The following is an 18,535-nucleotide window of genomic DNA, read 5'->3' as shown; positions in this document are numbered from 1 at the left end:
TGATTTACTTATGTACATGAGAGTGTGGGTAAATGAGAGAGGAAGAAAGGGAGACGAAGAGGGAGGAGAGGGAGGGATGGAAGGAAGGAAGGAAGGAAGGAGGGAGGGAGGGAGGGAAAGAGTGTGGGAGCAAGTGCGTGCTTCTGTCGACTGGTTCACGCTGGAATGGCGTGGGCTGGTTCAGGCTCAAGTCGGAAGCCTGGAGCTTCCTCCAGGTCTCTCACATAGGTGGCAGGGGTCAAAGTTTTAATCCACTGCTTTCCCACGTGCATTAGCAGGGAGCTGAATCAGAAGCAGAGCAGCTGAGACTTGAACCAGGAATCAAACATGGGATGCCAGCAATGCAGGTGGCAGCATAGCTTGCTGTGCCACAATGCCTGCCCCTCTTGATATTATACTAAATACTCTCCTAATCATTAGAGACCTTTTAGAGTAGTTCACTATTATATCTCATTAGTGGGAAGCCAGATGACACTGATGGTGGATGCCCAATCTGTTGTACCAGCCCACTGGCCCATTCTCTCTTTTTATTTATAAGAGGCAGAAAGCTCCCAGCCACCAGTTCATTTCCCAAATGCCTGCAACAGCCTCAAGCTGCAAGCCTTACATACAACCCAGGACTCTGGTTGACAGGAACTCAATCATTTGAGCCATCATCATTGCCTCCCTTCCATTAGTAGCAAGCTGAAATCAGAAGCCAGAGGCAAGTATCAAACCCAGGTTACTCTGATATGGGATGCAAGTTTTCCAACTAGCAGCTTAACTGGTAGGGTCAACACCTGCTCCTAATATAGCTACTTAATTAAGAAAACAAGCTCGAGTAGGCTGTTTGCATGCAGCATTGAACATAATCCAGTCCCAGCAGGTGTATGACATAGGAAGAGACATTACAAGGAAAACTGCTTCAAAGGATACAGCAGAGCTGCCCTCTGTGGTATGATGGGGCACGACGTGGTCGCCTGTGTTGCATCCTGAGGTTTTTGGTTTAGCTCTGGATCACAGCTATTGCAGTTGTCTTCCTCAGAACTGAAGCCATTTTGAAGAATTCCGGTTTGCTCTTCCATATTCTCATCTTGTGCAGTATCATTATAGTCAGAAACTGACTCCATGTTGATATCTATTTCCCGAAGACTGTCATCATCAATGCTATGATGTTAAGTCAAACCAAAAGATTAATTCTTAACAATAGCCAAATTTTTGAAAAAAAATTTTATTTTCTACTTAAAGTTTAAGAAACCAAATAAAAATGTACTTAAAAATGTAGTGAAGGAAAAAGAACATTGGATTAAACGTTACCTTAAGAAAATTTTTAAGCAAGTACAGGTGACTGATTCAGGAATATCAGGGAACTGTTGTAGACAAAGCTGTAACATCTGCACATCTGTCTTTTCTAAGGCAATCTCCAGTAAGCCGGGGCACAAACTAAGACCAAAAAAAAAAAAAAAAAAAAAAAAAAAAAAAAAAAGAATTATCAGGCTATTAACAAAAATCGTATATATAATCTCTTATAATTTATAAGCTTTTTCAGAGTATGAAAACTAGAAGTGTGAAAAACTGGATTAAGAAATGCGGTGTATAGAACACCTACCTACCTGTAGGAAAGCATGTGTGTCTGGATAAGTTGCATCAGACAGTTCCGGGGATAAAACGATGGCTCTTCTTTACATCTTCCCAGGAGTCCTGCCACTATGTCCCCAACAACAGTGTGGAAGTCAGGTGTCTGCTTAAGTGCCAAAAATTTACGAAGTTCTATTTCGATGTGTTTTTCTGAATCTTTCTAGAAAGACAAAATTAAAGAATTCAGCCTGGTACATTAATAAATGTCACTCTGAACTTAAAAATTTCCTACCACAAACTTTTCTCAAATCACTAACAGAGTTCATATGTCCCTGTCAAGCAAATTGATACTAAAATCTGCTGTGTAAAATCTGCAAAGGGGAAAGAACCCTCAGTGGTTCAAACACATTCAGTATAAAGCTGAATGAGACACTGACAGGGCCAACATCAGTATTACTCTCATGAGATGGTAGCAGGAATCAGATAGAGGGGTGGTGTTGTGGTACAGCAGGCTTAGCCACCATCCGGGACATCTGCATCTCACACTGGTTTCAGTTCTGGCCTCACTGCTTGCAATCCAGCTCCCTGCTAATGGTGCTGGCAAGCAGCGAGTGATGGCTCACGTGCTTGAGTTCCTGCCATCCATGTGGGAGACCTGCATGGAGTTCCTGCCTCCTGGTTTCAGCCTGGCCCAGTCCTAACTGCAGTCACTGGGAAGTGAACCAGGGATGGAAGAGCTCTCTGTCACCCTATTTTTCAAATAAACAAATCTTAAAAAGGAAAAGAAAAAAAAAAAAAAATAAAAAAACCCGAAAGTATTAGCCCAACTCTGACAACCTTCAGATACAAATCTTAGCTCTAGCAATAAATATGACCCTAATAAGGCAGGATGAAGTAGATGAGACTTTTTCACCACTTGAGTTGATTTTTCATATTTCAAATACTCGTTATTTACCTTTATGTTTAATAGAAGTTGTGTGGATGCTGGAACCTCTGGCTGTAAACTCACTTCAGTTTTTCTTCTCCTTAACTGGAATTAAGTAAATCTATTAAGATCTCAAACATCAGAAAAGACCCAACATATATGCAGAACACTCCCAAGAGATTAGTACACTTTTGCTCTAATTACAAGCTTTCAAAAACAAATTTTGTTACAGAGAAAAGTGGGTTTACTTTAACTTTGAAATTAGATATCTAGAACAAATTTAAAGCTGTTGTTCTTTAATCACAAAATAAAACTACCTGTATTATGGCTAATTGCAAACTGGTTTGTTTTCACACTTTTTTTTTTTTGACAGGCAGAGTGGGCAGTGAGAGAGAGAGAGAAAGGTCTTCCTTTTGCCGTTGGTTCACCCTCCAATGGCTGCTGCATTGCGCTGATCTGATGACAGGAGCCAGGTGCTTCTCCTGGTCTCCCATGGGGTGCAGGGCCCAAGCACTTGGGCCATCCTCCACTGCATTCCCAGTGCTGGCCTGGAAGAGGGGCAATCGGGACAGAATCCGGCGCCCCGACTGGGACTAGAACCCGGGGTGCCGGCACCGCAGGCGGAGGATTAGCCTATTAAGCCGCGGTGCCGGCCTGTTTTCACACTTTTTAATACTACATATGCACCCATAAAAACTACTAGACCACATATATTATTTTTGGATAAAGGTTGTGAGGTTACGGGATTCAATTTCAAAGTGCCTTGTCATTAGGACAGTGATTTAAGAGTTATATGGATATGAATCATTATAATAATTTAGTCTTTCTGTTTTTCAACATTTGCACTAACATTTCTCTTTATATAACTGAACTTACAATTCTCTTTGACTGTTCTGAGTTCTGGGATCCAGGTTCACAGCCTTGAGATGTTTCCCAGTTTACAAAATGGGGTATGGTATGAGTGCCTAAGAAGACATACACAAAAAAAGACAAATTCTATAATATTTTGACCTATTAGCATTTACCCAATTGAATAATAAAAACCACCACTTATGTATCATTCCAGACAGGCTTTAATGTTCAGTAATTCTGATAACCTCTGATTAATAAATGTTAGCAAAAGGCTTTGCATCTAGCAACATTAAGCCAATACCCGAGGCCAGGGTGAACAAGGGAAGGCAGATGTATTGCTCTTGCCTTGGGTCTTCTTCCAGTGCCCCTAACACCGGAAGAACATGGCATTTATAACACAGTGTAGCTCTCTGCAGTGAGGGCTGTTCCCAAGGAAGCTACCTGGATCAATGCACAGTGGTAAATGTCAACATTAAGAATATGCTCTGTAAAAAAGGAGGCTATGAGAATCCACATATGAAATTTGGAGCTAGTAAAATGGCTTGTATTAGTAAACATAAGTAAGTTTCTACCTGGATCTTGACTATGCTTGAGTTTTCCAAGAGCACCTGCTAATGATGACGCTTCACACTTGTACGGAATCACAGTTAGATATTTTCCATGGAGCATAAATAGAGTTTCCCCATAATACCAGAGCTACAAAAGAAGTTACCAAAAACATAAGCAATTTTTTCTCTTCTTTTTTTGACAGGCAGAGTTAGACAGTGAGAGAAACACAGAGAGAAAGGTCTTCCTTCCGTTGGTTCACCCCCCAAATGGCTGCTACGGCCGGCGCAATGTGCCGATCCGAAGCCAGGAGCCAGGTGCTTCCTCCAGGTCTCTCATGCGGGTGCGGGCCCAAGGACCTGGGCCATCCTCTATTGCCTTCCCGGGCCACAGCAGAGAGCTGGACAGGAAGAGGAGCAACTGGGACTAGAACCCGGTGCCCCAACTGGGACTAGAACCCGGGGTGCTGGCGCCGCAGGTGGAGGATTAGCCTAGTGAGCCGCAGTACCGGCCAATTTTTTCTCTTCTAAAATATGACTCAAGAAAGGCTTATTAGAATAACTTACTATATAAGCTATCTTGCTATTTTTTAAAAAAGGGACAAGCACAAGCAACTTTCCAAAAGAATCTCACATGTTCAAATTGGAGTAGAATTACATACTGATGATTTTTTGCTGAAGTCTGAATGAATAATTTAGCGGATATTTTTGACTCAGAAAACCCAAGTAACATGTACATTGAAAATAACTGAATTGAGGTGGACATTTGGTATAGCTCTTAAGATGCCACTTGGGTCACCCATATCCCACATCAGCGTCTGAGTCCCGGGTCTGCTCCCAAGTCCAGCACCCTGCCTTTGTGCAACCTGCGGAGCTACAGGTGACGGTGCAAGTACTCGGATCTCTGCTATTCACATGGGAGATCTGGCTTGAATTCTTGGTTTCCTAACTTCAGTCTGGCCTAGCTCTGACTGTTCGTGGGCACTTGGGGAGTAAGCCAGCCATTAAGAGATCTCTTTTTCTCAGCCTTTCAAGTAATTAAATAAATAAAAATTTAAAAGTAAGTAACTGAATTGCTTAAAATCAATACTGTCACTATCAATCTCTTTCTCACTCTTTTTAAAAAGATTTATTTACTAATTTGAGAGAGTTACAGAGGGAGAGAGAGAAACGTCTCCCATCCGTTGGTTCACTCCCCAAATGGCCTCAAGGGCTGGAGCTGGGCAGATCTAAATCTGGGAGCCACGAGCTTCTTCCAGGTCTCTCATGTGGGTGCAGAGGCCCAAGCACTTGGGCCTTGCTCTACTGCTTTCCCAGGCCACAGCAGAGTTGGATAAGAAGAGGAGCAGCCGAGACACAAACTAGCGCCCATTTGGGATGCCAGTGCCGTGGGCGGAGGGTTAATCTACTAGGCCACAGCACCAGCCCTACATCTCTTTATGCCTGCAACAACCAGGGCTGAAACAAGCTGGAGCCAGGGAGTCAAACTTCACTTGAGCCACCATCTGCTGCCTCCCAGGGACACGAGCAGAAAGCTGGATAAGCACAAGTGGGACGTGATCCCAGCCATTCTGATATGAATGGCGGCTTTAACCCACTGTGACACAAGGTCCATCTCCGTATCTCTTAACATAATTACGAAGGCTACTGTAACATGGGTAATCTATTATATATTAAATGAAAACAGCAGAATGTTACGATGTTTTTATCTTATGACTCCAGTCGTAAGACTGTAAAAATAAGACAAGTGTTATTAACCATCTTAGAGTTCATTGTGGCTTTAACTCGGGCCTATGTCTGAATTAAACAAAAAGGTTAAAAGAGGATGGAAACACAATGTTTCTGAGTGGTGGAACTAAGAATGGTTCAGTATGTTACAGTCAGTTGTTTAAATATGAATTAGAAAAAACTGTAACTCAGCAACCTAGTCTATCTTCCATTTAAAATGATCAGTAACATCCTGTTGCCCTCATTTATCTTATATTTGTATATGAATCTTCATTCACCAGATAATCCATACGTATTGAGCACTGAAGATTGCAAATACAAGAATATAAGGCAGACAAGAACTTGATCCAGCAAGTTTACAGTCTGGTCAGCTTAAATTCTAATTCCATACATAACCTAACAGTTAAAATTAAAGTGAAAATATCAAACCAAAGAACAGCCAAAAACAGGTTGTTTTACTAACTAGCTGATTATTCTCTTTCCTTGATTTAAAACTAGTTATGCCTTAGTCTTTTAAAAGTGATAAAACACTGCCAAAATATCTGCCTGAAGAAATCTCTACCTACTATTTATTAGGTACAAATAAGTAAATCTGAATAAGTCCTCAAGTGAAAAAGCTTACCTGACCACTGGTTCCTTGTGGTAACTCTTTTGAAGTCTGCAGGGTTTGAAACTTTATGTTCCATATGGAGAGACATTCTGTAAAATAAGACATAGAAATTCAGAAACAGTTAAGTATAGACATGATATTTTCAGGAGAGATGAGGAGTCATAGCTAAATACACAAGTATTGCTTTATTAAATGTAAAAGTGAGTAAGTCACTTCTTAAGAAGTTAAAAACAGTATTGCCATATGACTCAGCATATATACCCAGGTATATATCCAAAGCATTAAAAACTGGTACTGAAACAAATGCATGTACACATTTACAGCATTATTCATCATAACCAAAAGGTAGAAACAGGTGAAATGCCCATCGATGCATGAATAAACAAATGGATAGCACAAACATAAGACGGAATGATTCTGCCATAAAAAGGAGATACTGATACATGCAACATGAATGAACCTAAAAACCATGCTAATTCAAAGAAGCAAACATAAAAGCTACTGTGGAGCTGGCGCTATGGTGTAGCGGGTAAAGCTGCCGCCTGCAGTGCCGGCATTCCATATGGGCACTGGTTTGAGTCCTGGCTGCTCCACTTCCGATCCAGCTCTCTGGTATGGCCTGGGAAAGCAGTAGAAGATGCCCAAGTCCTTGGGCCCCTACACCTGCGTGGGAGACCTAGAAGAAGCTTCTGGTTCCCGGCTTTGGATCGGAACAGCTTTGGCAGTTGTGGCCAACTGGGGAGTGAACCATTGGATGAACGATCTCTCTCTCTCTGCCTCTCCTTCTCTTTCTGTGTAACTATGACTTACAAATAAATATATAAATCTTTTTTAAAAAATAGCTATTGTATACTATGTATAAGAAATACTCAAATTAGGTAAATACATAAAAGTTGAATGCAGATTAGTGGTTGGCAGGTGTCAAGGAAGAGAACAGAGAGTAACTGCTTAATTAATAGGTATAAGGTTTCCTTCTGTGATAATGAACACGTTTTTAAAGTATACAGAGGGGGTAGCTGCATAAGACAGTGAACATTAGATGCCACTGAACTATTCACTAAAACATAGTTAATGTCATATGACTTCATATAACTAAAAAGGATAGGTTAATGTCCAGGCAGAAAAATGATGAAATACATCTTAGGGATAGGTGTTTGGAAGGTCTGAAGAACACTTCATCCAATAATCTGCATAGTTGGAAATGACAGAAGCAGAAGCTGAACAGTCAAAGTCATGGAAATTGGACTTTTGATTTTTTTTTTTTTAATTTTCATAGGAATCCTTTTCCTAGTTGAAAAACCATTAAAGAATTCCCAAGAATAAAAAAGAATTTTAAGACAAAAAAAAAAACAAAAAAAAACCAAAAAACCAAAACAAACTTCTGCTTGGGGGGTAGCCATTGGGGCATGGTGGGTTAAGCTGCCACCTGGGACATCCGCATTACATATCAGAATTGAGTGTTTGAGGTATTGTCACATGTGGGAGATCTGGATGAAGTTCCTGGTTCTAGGCTTCAGCTGGCCCAGCCTTAGCTATTGTAGCCATCAGAGGAGTGAACCAGGAGGAAAATCTCTTTTAACACACAGAAGTTGCTTGGGATGCCTGCTATCCCCTATTGGAGTGCCTGGGTTTGTGTCCCAACTCAGCTCCCAACCAATACAGACACTGGTAGGCAGCAGTGATGGCTCAAATGGTTTCCTGTCACTCATGTGGGAGACCCGGACTGACTTCTCAGCTCCTAGGTATTAGGGAAGTGAATGAGTGGATAGGAGGTCTCTAATTAAAAAATATTCTTTAATTAAATACATTATAGGACATCTGTTCAATGAAATGGAAATGGAAGGAACATAGGTAGGAAGAACCTAGACTAGGTGGTAGGAATCCAATTACTTGAGCAATCACCTGCTACCTCTAGGAAATTAAACCCAGGTACTTCAATATGGGATGCAGGTATCTTAACTGCTAGACTAAATGTCCTTTTTTTTTTGGACAGGCAGAGTGGACAGTGAGAGAGAGACAGAGAGAAAGGTCTTCCTTTGCCGTTGGTTCACCCTCCAATGGCCGCCACGGCTGGCGCACTGCAGCCAGCGCACCTCGCTGATCCGAAGGCAGGAGCCAGGTGCTCCTCCTGGTCTCCCATGGGGTGCAGGGCCCAAGCACTTGGGCCATCCTCCACTGCCTTCCCGGGCCACAGCAGAGAGCTAGCCTGGAAGAGGGGCAACCGGGAAAGAATCCGGCACCCCAGCCGGGACTAGAACCTGATGTGCCGGCACTGCTAGGTGGAGGATTAGCCTATTGAGCCGCGGCGCCGGCCTAAATGTCCTTCTATAGGAAATTCTAACAATGATCACTGGGTTGTAATAGAGGAAAGCAGAGCCGGAATAAGGAAGAGGGAGGATGGATGCTAAGAGAGCAACATAACATGGTAAAGTAGTTAAGAACCAGGACTAAGAGTGGCAGGGTACATGACACAATAGAGTTAACCTGCTTGGGTTGAATCCTGGTTCCACAACTTACTCATTTCCCACTTTAGTTTCCTGATTTGTAAACATGATGATAAAACTGTCTCTCAGCACAGCTGTTTCTCTCAGTGTATTATATATGCTATAACTAGTAGCTCCTATCTTACCAGGTAGGAGAGGGGCCAGTGATGGGGTATAGTGGGTTAAAACCCAGTTTGCAATTCCAGCATCCCAATTGGGTGCTGGCTCATGTCCTGATTGCTCCACTTCTTATCCAGCTTCCTGCTAACGCGCCTGGCAAGGCAGCCAAAGACGGCCCAAGAGATTAGGACCCTGCTACCCATGTACCCAGCCCCAGCCGTTGCAGCCATTTGGGGAGTGAACCAGCAGATGGAAGATATCTCGCCCTCTCTCTAACTCTGCCTTTAAAAGTTAATCTTAGAAAAAGCAAAACAAAACAAAAAAACAGGTAGGAGAAACCTAAGAACAAAGTACACAGGTGAGGATGGCCATATCATGTTTACAGTGAACGGGAAGTCTGGTCTGAACAAAGCAGAAAGTTCTCAGCCAGCGCCAAGGCTCACTAGGCTAATCCTCTGCCTGTGGCCTGGCACTCTGGGTTCTGTCCCGGTTGCTGGCAGTGGAGGATGACCCAAGTGCTTGGGCCCTGCACCTGAATGGGAGACCAGGAAGGAGCACCTGGCTCGGATTGGTGCAGCGCATTGGCCATAGTGGCCATTTTGGAGGTGAACCAACGAAGGAAGACCTTTCTCTCTGTGTCTCTCTCACTGTCTAACTCTGCCTGTCAAGAAAAAAAATTTCTTGCTCAGAAAATGGGAGAAAGGGTTTAGAAAAGGAGGATGGAGCCTGAACTGGAAGAACCTGAAAACTAAACAATAGTCTGGGTTTTAGAGCATAGGCTGGGAGTTCCCAGTCTTCTAAGAAACAAATGCATTTTCATGATAGACTAAAAGTCAGCAGTGGAGGGAAGTTGGTGGCTAAGAAGACGGGCTGATGAGAATCCTGCTGTGAAGTCACACACACCAAAAGCATCCTGTTAGTTCATACATTCCAAGCTGTCCAAGTCTAGTAGATTTCCATGCTGTGAGACAGTGCCAAGAATTCAATTCTCTAGTGGAGAGCTTACCAACATTGTAAGCTGGCACAGACATCTACCATTTCTATTTCTTTATGCCTTTATAGTCATGAGCAAGGGAGTGATTAAAGTCTTTGAGAAGGATTCATCAATGCAAAAAGTATTAGAAAGCATTAAAAGTATTCAGAAAGCATTACTAAGTTACAAAATAATTTAAACACAGTGATAAAGGGAATGAATTAGAGCAGTAGCAAAGAAATGAAACAGAAGGGGAAAAGTAGAAGGTACACTCCAAAGGAAAAATGCAAGACATCCTTGTTGACTGGATTTGTTACCTTTAGAAGCTGGTAGTGGAGGTCCCAGGACTGCCACGTGATTCTGATCCAGAATGGTGAGGGCAACGCTTTTCTGAGCACTGCCAGACACAACAGTCTTGAGCAACAATGACCTAACTACCTTCTGATTTTTCTCTCCATCACTCGGATATACTGGTATCAAGCTTTCATATATACATCCATCAGAGCCTGTTGAGAACAAGTATTTGTCATACATGATTGGACAAAGGACACTTCTATAGCTAAATGTCTTTGGTTGTTTATATGTCTTTAATAATTTGATAAAGGATCCAACCATAATAATCAATGTAAAAAATGTTTTAATAGATAGGAAATAAAAACTGTAAATACCTTCAGTAACTTAAAATACTTAGGAGTCTTTTATGAATAGACAATTCTAGTTACTAAAAGGATCTATCCCTCCAGGCTTCAAGACTTGCATTGTGGTTCATTGGGTTAAGCTGTTGTCCGTGATGCCGGCATCCCACAAGTGCAGGTTCAAGTCCTGGCTGCTCCACTTCCTTTTTTTTTTTTTTTTTACAGCCAGACCGTATTCATTCAGAGAAAATAAATTGGTAGAGGTGGGTGACCAATTGCCTGAATGCACACTGATGGAACATGTGGCAGAAGGCCGCTGTTACACTTCCAATCCAGCTCCTTGCTAGTGTGCCTGGGAAAGCAGGGAGAATGTCCCAAGTGCTCTGGCTCCTGCCAGTCACACAGGAGACCTGGATGGGGTTCCCTACTTCCTACTATGGTGAACTAATAGAGGAAGACACTGCAGTTCACAGGACATTTTTTCCAGTTCATGTTTCATTCCCAACCAATATCCAGGGGTCCCTTCCTGAAGGAAGCTTAGCAGTGAGGCCAGTCTCTCCTCGCTGCTCCTCCTATGCCTGGTCTCCACCCCTATACTTCCCTCTCTCCTCTGCATCCCAGAGTGTACACAAACACTCTACTGCCACCACCACTCAAACACCACAAGCAGATGGTACCAGATCCAGAGGTTCCCTCTTACAGGGTGTCAGTTGTGGCCCTGTGCTGCCTTCACTTTCTTAACATTACACCTTCCTACCAAGTGGGCCATCAACTTGGTGTTTGTTTAATCAACAGGAAGGAAACACCAAATACACACACACACACACACACACACAATCCTACAATATCCCTCTATTTATAATCTTCAAAAGCTTAAAGAAAACTTACTTAATGACATCAAACAGATGAATTTCCGATCCACAGATGCAGTAAAATTCTTTATAACAGTTTTTTCTTCTTCTCCAAGTAAGAGTGTATATTTGCTTAAGGTACATGGGTTAAACATTTGTACATAAGCAAAGTAATTTCCATGCTGCTGCTGCTGCAAAAGAAGTTATTTTATAAAAATCTCCATATCAAGCAGTTATACTCACAGTATGTTAAAGCCAGAGGTTGTCCCATTCTAATTAATTCAATGGGTTCTTGGCCTATAATGCAGGTACTTGCTTTGCTTTGGATTCAGCTACTTCCTAATGTGCCTGGGAATACAGTGGTTGAGCCACGGCCACCCATGTGGGAGAACTGGATGGAATTCCTGGCTCCTGGCTCTGGCCTGGCCCAGCCCTTTGCAGCCATTCTGGGAAGTGAACCAATGGAAAAAAGAGCTCTCTCTCTGTAACTCTGCCTTTCTAATATACAATACAAATATTTAAAACAAACAAACAAAAAAACACCCACAAACCCAAAACTTTTATTCATTTTAATCTAAAATGTTTATAAAAATAGTTGTTTAGAGGCCAATGCTGTGGTGTGGCAGGTAAAGCTGCTGCCTGTGGTGCCAGCATCCCATATGGGGACTGGTTAGGGGCTTGGCTGCTCCACTTCCAATCCTGCTCTGCTATGGCCTGGGAGGGAAGTGGAGGATGGCCCAAGTCCTTGGGCCCCTGTTCCCATGTGGGAGCCCCAGCTCTGGCTATTGCAGCCTTCTGGGGAGTGAACCAGTGGGTGGAGGATTCTCTCTCTGCCTCTGTCTCTCTGCCTTTCAAATAAATCAACAAATCTTCAAAAAAATATATAGTTGTTTAATAGAGGCATGGAAATAATAACTAATATCACTTTGTAAAGATGAAAAACTGGGAGGCCGGCGCTGCGGCTCACTAGGCTGATCCCCCGCCTACAGTGCCGGCAGTCTGGGTTCTAGTCCCAGTTGGGGCGCTGGTCCTATCCTGGTTGCTCCTCTTCCAGGCCAGCTCTCTGCTATGGCCCGGGAGTGCAGTGGAGGATGGCCCAAGTGCTTGGGCCCTGCACCCGCATGGGAGACCAGGAGGAAGCACCTGGCTCATGGCTTCAGATTGGCGCGGCGTGCTGGCCATAGCGGCCATTTGGGGGTGAACCAATGGGAGGAAGACCTTTCTCTCTGTCTTTCTCCCTGTCTACTCTGCCTGTCAAAACAAAACAAAACAAAACCAAAAAACCAAACAACAACAACAACAAAAAAAAAACAAAGAAAAACTGGGGACAGCACTGTGGCCTAATGAGTTAAGCCACCACCTGCAATGTAGGCGTCCAGGGATTCAAGTTCTGGCTGCTCCACTTCAGTTCCACTTCCCTGCTAATGCATCAGGGAAAGTCGTACAAGACGGCCCAAGTCCTTGGCCTCTGCATCCAGATGGGAGACCTGAATGAAGCTCCTGGCTCCTGGCTTAGGTCTGGTCCAGCCCTGGCTCTTGCGGCCATTTGGGGAGTGAACCAGTGGATGGAAAATCTGCCTCTCCTTCTCCCTCTCTGTAATAATTCTGCCTTCCCATAAACAAACATACAGGTCTCATTTTGGTTTAAAACTAATAGTGACTGAAATTTCACAAAAATGGGCTAAGAATTGAAGATATCACTTACTTTTTCAGTAATAAAAATCAAAACAGGGTGCTTGGATACCATGAAAAACTTTGTCCACCTAAAAGGAAAAATTACAAAATGAAAATTCACAGCTGAGAGAAGCAGTATCAGCTAAGATTTAAAATACCTTTTATTAATTTTTGGAGCCAGAGAGACATCAGAGAATATCTAATCCAGTGTTACAAGATTCACTGCATCTCTGGATTAAACGCAGGAGACTGAACTGAACCTCCCAGACAATGTGAATGGGATTGTTATTTCCGGACTGCAGGATGGTGGTGGTCTTGATAGTATCCAGCGTCTTCCAAACTCACACTACTCCTCCACGTCCTTTTTTTGTGAGTTACTTTTGTAAGTAATGTTCTGAAGAAAACACTAGGACCTCACCTATGTTCTCCCAGTGAGGCACTGGGGGTTTCAGGGTTCCTAACCAAGGGTACACAGGCAGTCTGCAGTTAAGTGGCAATCAGAACCCAAAGATTTCCCCCAACAAAGCTGTTCACACCTTACAGGCCTTCATCAGGTCAGCCTAAGATAGAACTGGTCACTGCGCACATTGTTCTCTTACTAAATTCACTTTGACTTTAGGAAATGCGATAGCATAAAACACCCAAGAGAAGTGAAAATAAAAAAAATCCTTCTGTCACTTGGCCGAGTCATTTTTCCAGGCTTACTGCAGAATCTGAGAAAGCACGGCCGTGACCTCACTAGCAACAAGCTCCACCGTCCTGGGGAGGAGGATGCACGCTGGGCAGTCAGGGCGGTGTGACAGAAACATGGGTCTTTACGGTTTCTTCAAGTATCAGTCACTCTAGAGGATGTTCCTTTGGCCAATGTCTTAGAAATGGTTTTCAGTTAGGCTACTTCTCTTATGTGTTTCATCAAAACACTTTTGAACATGGCAAAGAATTAGTAAACAATTAACAGTACATTTGCAATTTTAATAAAATTCATGTACAACCACTGAACTTACTTAATCACTTCTTCATCAGAGATTACAGCTTCAATTTTCTGCTGGGGCTCTTCGAGCAAGGCCTCTAAACCACGAACTGCGCCTTCCTTGAACAGCACTACGGGTTCTGTGCCTTGTATTGAGTGTATCCTATATACCTCAGCTGACAACTGGAAGAACAGAATATTTAAATTTTTACTCTAAAACAATTCACACCTAATGGGAGGACTTTTATTAAAGGCTGATTATTTTTAAGACACTGATTCTTCTTATTTTGATTTAATTCTGTTTTATAGCTATGCATGTTTCCAAATTCAAATCAACACTAAAAATCAAACACACTCAGAAGTCTAATCTCTGATTTTTTTTAAAGATTTATGTATTCATAAATCAGAATAACAGAGAGAGAGAGGGAGAGGGGGAAGATCGTCCATCCACTGGTTCCTTCCCCAAATGATCACAAAGCCAGGAGTCCAAAACTCTTATTCTGGTCTCCCACAACGGTAACAGGGGCCCAAGCACTTTGAGCCACTGTCTGCTGTGTTCCCAGGCCCATTAGCAGTTAGCTAGATGGGAATCAGGACCTGAACTGGCAGTTATTTGGGATGCGAATTTCTCAAGTTGTAGCTTAACCTGCTGCACCACGGCACCAGACCCTAACTTCTGATCTTATCTATTGATCTCGTCCTCTGATCTCTTTCATAGCTAACCATTTTTATTCATTTTTGGTTTGTTTATTGTGAACACTGATGTTAGGCTAGAACCTGGGTCTCCTAAAACGAGGTGGGGAAAAGTACAAATAAAGCCATGAATGCACTTCTGGTGTTAGAGTGATGCCACAATGCTAACTCCAGCCGGCAGGTGCACGAAAAGAAGTTGATACTTCATACAGGGGAAAAACAAACATCTGTGAGTAAAACTCAGGATTGTGCTACTGCAAGGTAAACCAAAGGACTAGAATCGGGGCAGCACAGTTGGACCATTATCTGAGACGGACCTGTTGTCAGTCACTTCTAAGATGTGCCAATTAAACTTAGACATTAAGAAGTACAAGAAACTTTTAAGAAAAAGTTAACTAACACACTTTATGTCATTAGTAGTAAATACATAGCTAGTCATGGTTCTTTTTCTAATATTATATATATATAATATATAATATAAATTATATATTATATAATATATAATATAATATATATTATATTTCTAATATTATATGTCACTCTTAAAATGTACACTACACTGGAGCTTTAGCTGCCACTTGGGAATGCCTGCATCTCATTTTGGGGTACCAGTTAAGAGTCCTGGCTACTCTAATTAAAATCTAGTTTTCTGTTAATGCATCCTGGGAAGGCAGCAGATGATGTTCCAAATATTTGGGTCCCTGCCACCCACATGGGAGGGCTAGTTGGACTTCTGGCTTTGGCCTGGTGCAGCCCCAGCTGTTGTGGGTATTGGGGAGTGAACCAGTGGACGGAAAATATCTCCCTCTCTCTGTCACTCTGCCTTTCAAAGAAATAAATCTCACAAAACTTTTAAGATACATTCTATCTCTTCTAAGAAAGGGCATAAGAAGTTCATTTACTTTCACAAAGGACACACCTAAAAAATAAACTCAGGGGAATAAGTATAAATTAATTTTCCATGAATTATTTCTTCTAACAAAGGGCATGGGAAGTTTACTTATTCTCACAATAGATACACCTGAAAAACTCAAACTAATAGGAATAAGCATAAATTAATCTTTCATTAATCATTTGAGTCCTCAAACTCATATATATATATAGACGATAAGGTCTATATTTTCTAACGTATTAATTTTTGAGTTGAGACATATTACCAAGATGTATTAAACTAGAATGAAAAGCTAAGAAAGTTGTTCACTTTCCCACAAACATTAAGAAAAATAACATGTACTATATTATGAACAATTCCATTTCACCAATCAGCCAAATACAAATGTTGGAAAATCCAAAGACTTACAGTAGCTTTAAATACTTTATCCAGGTTTACATCTTCATTATTCCATATTCTCAAAACCTAAATCAAAGCACACAAGTCAAAAAGTATCCCATTCTCCATTTACATGTAATAAGCCAATATTATATTTGTGTTATATATGTGATATGTTTTCAAACTCACCTTATTATCATGGACAACAATATACTCTCCAGTTTGAAAGCTGCACACAGCTGGACATGTTATAACTTGACCTTGTTTCACTGACCAGCTCCCCAGTGGTTTCTGATCAGAAACCTGGTGAAATTGACATAAGCAGAATATTCAAGAAGTCAGTATCAGACATTGTAATCACACTTACACAACAAAAAAACCATTAAAATAGCATCTGCTAAAATTTCCCAAATTAAAAAAAAAAAAAAAGTAGTCACACACAGACACTGCAGATTTCGCTTGTACTTAGTACCTAAAGCAGCCAAATGATTAGAAGCAGAGAGAACAGCGGTTGTTAGGGGCTGGCAGGATTAGGCAGTTGTTCAACGGGTCCAGTTGAACAGTCTCGCAAGATGAAGAGCGATGGAGGCGGCTGGTGGTGATGGGAGCAACTATGTGAATGCACTTAACGCCACACTTTGAAAGGTTAATCTTGTTATGTGTATTTTTACCACGTAAAAAGTAGGGAAAATGAAAACACATGTGTAGCTTACGTTCCTAACATGAAAACGTTAAGTAGCATAATTAGCACAGTACATTCTAAAAACTGATTCCATCATGCCTCTACACAGAAACTCGGGACGCTAAGATGTGATGACTGGGATCACGTCCATTCCAGCTCCAATCGGCTCCCGTGTTCCTGCAGATCCGGGGGCCAGGAGTCCGCCGAGGAGCCCAGACAACACCGCTAACTTTGTCCTGACAAGTAAACCGCATCCAGGGCCCGGACACACACACACTCGCTTTTCCCCACGACCACCAAAACCAAGGTCGGAAAATGTGTTGCGGCTGAAGAAGGGGCGGGGCGCAGCTCCAGGACTCAGAGCGTGACCAGAGTGGCCAACAAGCTCGGCAGCAAGAACCCCGACTGCCCCCGGGGAAGCGCCACCCCCACGCCCCAGATGAGTCCCCCCCAAGGGGTGGGCATGAGGAACAGGGACACAGGGCTGAAGCACCGTTCCCACCGGCCGATGTCATCCGCGAGCCAGCCCCGGGAGGTCCGAGCCGAAGCACGGGTCCCCACGTGCCCCGAGGGGCCCTGCCTCCTGAAACTCTGAATTCTATCTCCAGGAAAACATGCCAGGCATCTGGCCCAGGCCAAGCCGGCCCTCCGCTAAGCGCGCTCCGCGACCCCTTCTGAAGGCGCCGGCTCCGCGTGAGGGGGCGAGGCGCAGCCGGGGCGCGCCGATCCTGTCGCCCTCACCTTATAGTGGACGACGGTCCTGCCGCTGTCCGTCACGAGAAACTGGTCGGCTTTGTCGGTCGGCTCCACGCCCAGGAGGCCGTCAGGCCCGGCACCCAGGACCACCGTAGACAACGCGATTTCCTCTTCCAGGGTTGCCATTTTGAACAAATCTATGCCTGGCAGCGTATCTTTCCCGGCAGCCTTCGCTCCTTCTCTCGCGAGAACTGAGGTGGGCCGGGCATTCGCCAAACGAGAACCCAGCTCGCTCAGCCTGCGACCTCTGCTGGGCCGAAGGGGCGCGTGGAGAGGCGAACGCCGCCTGGTGGGCGGGGCCCGAAGTTGCGTCGGGCGACACCTCCCAAGGCCACGCCTTCCCCGAGTCCCGGATGTGCTCCGGGAGGGGCGCGGGCGGGTGAGGGGAGGGGTTTGCGTATTCCGTACAGAGTCAGCTGTACGGCGTTTGGAGGCGGAAGCGTGGATTTAGCAAGTGGCCGAATATAAATAAACTAGATTTTTTAAAAAAATCTTTGTGAACTCTCTAGGAATTCGTACTCCGGCCTCGTGGAACAATGTGCCAAGGAAAAAAAATAGTTATTTATTTCTTTAGATGAACTTGTGAACCTGCTGTTCCTAAGTGAGGTGCCACCGCCGCCTCAGACTCCGGGGCTGTCCGTCAGCCGGCGGGGAACTCTCCTCAGCTAGTTTGATGAGGAAGCTGAGAGGAAAGGTCCCCTGAGCAATTCTGGGCAAGACTTCGTGTGCGCGAGAAACCTGTGTTTCTAAGATGAGCTTGGCCTTTTCCATCAATAATGCGGAAAAATCAAACCAGGAAAGACCGATTGTGCGCGTTCTGAGGCGAAGGCATCCTCACCGGCTGCGCGAAGCACGTGTACCGCGTGGGATGAGATGCCTCAGTGGACCCAGTGTGCGGTTTCTTCCCTGTCACAACCCCACAACGTTGGAGAAGCTACTGTGAAGGGATCGAATACAGGGATTTTTTTTAAAATTTTATTTATTTGAAAAGCACAGGTGCAGAGAAAGAAGGAAAGACAGATTTCCATCCTCTGGTTCCCTCCCCAAACGGGCGCAACAGCTGGGGCTGGGCCAGACCAGCGCCAAGGAGCTTCTTCCTGGTCTCCTTGTGCCAGCAGGGAACCAAGCACTTGGGGCAGCTTCCATTGGCTTTCCCAGAGCGTTAGCAGAGAGCTGGACTGGAAGCAGAGAAACTGGGACTTGAACTGGGG

At 43.6% G+C, this 18,535-nt stretch overlaps 1 protein-coding gene across 5 annotated transcripts in view; it reads right to left on the bottom strand.

Annotated features, from left to right (window-relative positions):
- The window catches only part of NOL11 (nucleolar protein 11), a 28,508-nt gene extending 10,677 nt beyond the window's left edge, over positions 1–17,831 (bottom strand). Inside the window, exons 1-14 of one of the 5 annotated variants that reach the window (XM_008271729.4) lie at positions 17,310–17,831; positions 16,076–16,189; positions 15,917–15,973; positions 13,958–14,106; positions 12,985–13,042; positions 11,317–11,470; positions 10,111–10,299; positions 6,230–6,306; positions 3,907–4,030; positions 3,359–3,447; positions 2,513–2,587; positions 1,593–1,777; positions 1,297–1,422; positions 916–1,146 (exon numbers count right to left, since the gene is read on the bottom strand). In XM_008271729.4, the coding sequence (XP_008269951.3) occupies positions 916–1,146; positions 1,297–1,422; positions 1,593–1,777; positions 2,513–2,587; positions 3,359–3,447; positions 3,907–4,030; positions 6,230–6,306; positions 10,111–10,299; positions 11,317–11,470; positions 12,985–13,042; positions 13,958–14,106; positions 15,917–15,973; positions 16,076–16,189; positions 17,310–17,450 (1,769 nt within the window). In that variant the 5' untranslated portion in view covers positions 17,451–17,831. Of the gene's footprint in view, positions 1–915; positions 1,147–1,296; positions 1,423–1,592; positions 1,778–2,512; positions 2,588–3,358; positions 3,448–3,906; positions 4,031–6,229; positions 6,307–10,110; positions 10,300–11,316; positions 11,471–12,984; positions 13,043–13,957; positions 14,107–15,916; positions 15,974–16,075; positions 16,190–16,358; positions 16,493–17,309 lie in introns of those variants that run through there. The other 4 variants (XM_008271730.4, XM_070060431.1, XM_051825122.2 and 1 more) reach the window with 4 other exon arrangements.
- Positions 17,832–18,535: the final 704 nt, after the last annotated feature.

The sequence above is a fragment of the Oryctolagus cuniculus genome, chromosome 17 (assembly GCF_964237555.1).
Source record: "Oryctolagus cuniculus chromosome 17, mOryCun1.1, whole genome shotgun sequence".
NCBI lineage: Eukaryota > Metazoa > Chordata > Mammalia > Lagomorpha > Leporidae > Oryctolagus > Oryctolagus cuniculus.
Note: the sequence above shows the minus strand (reverse complement) of the source record. Positions and strands in the feature narration are given on the sequence as shown.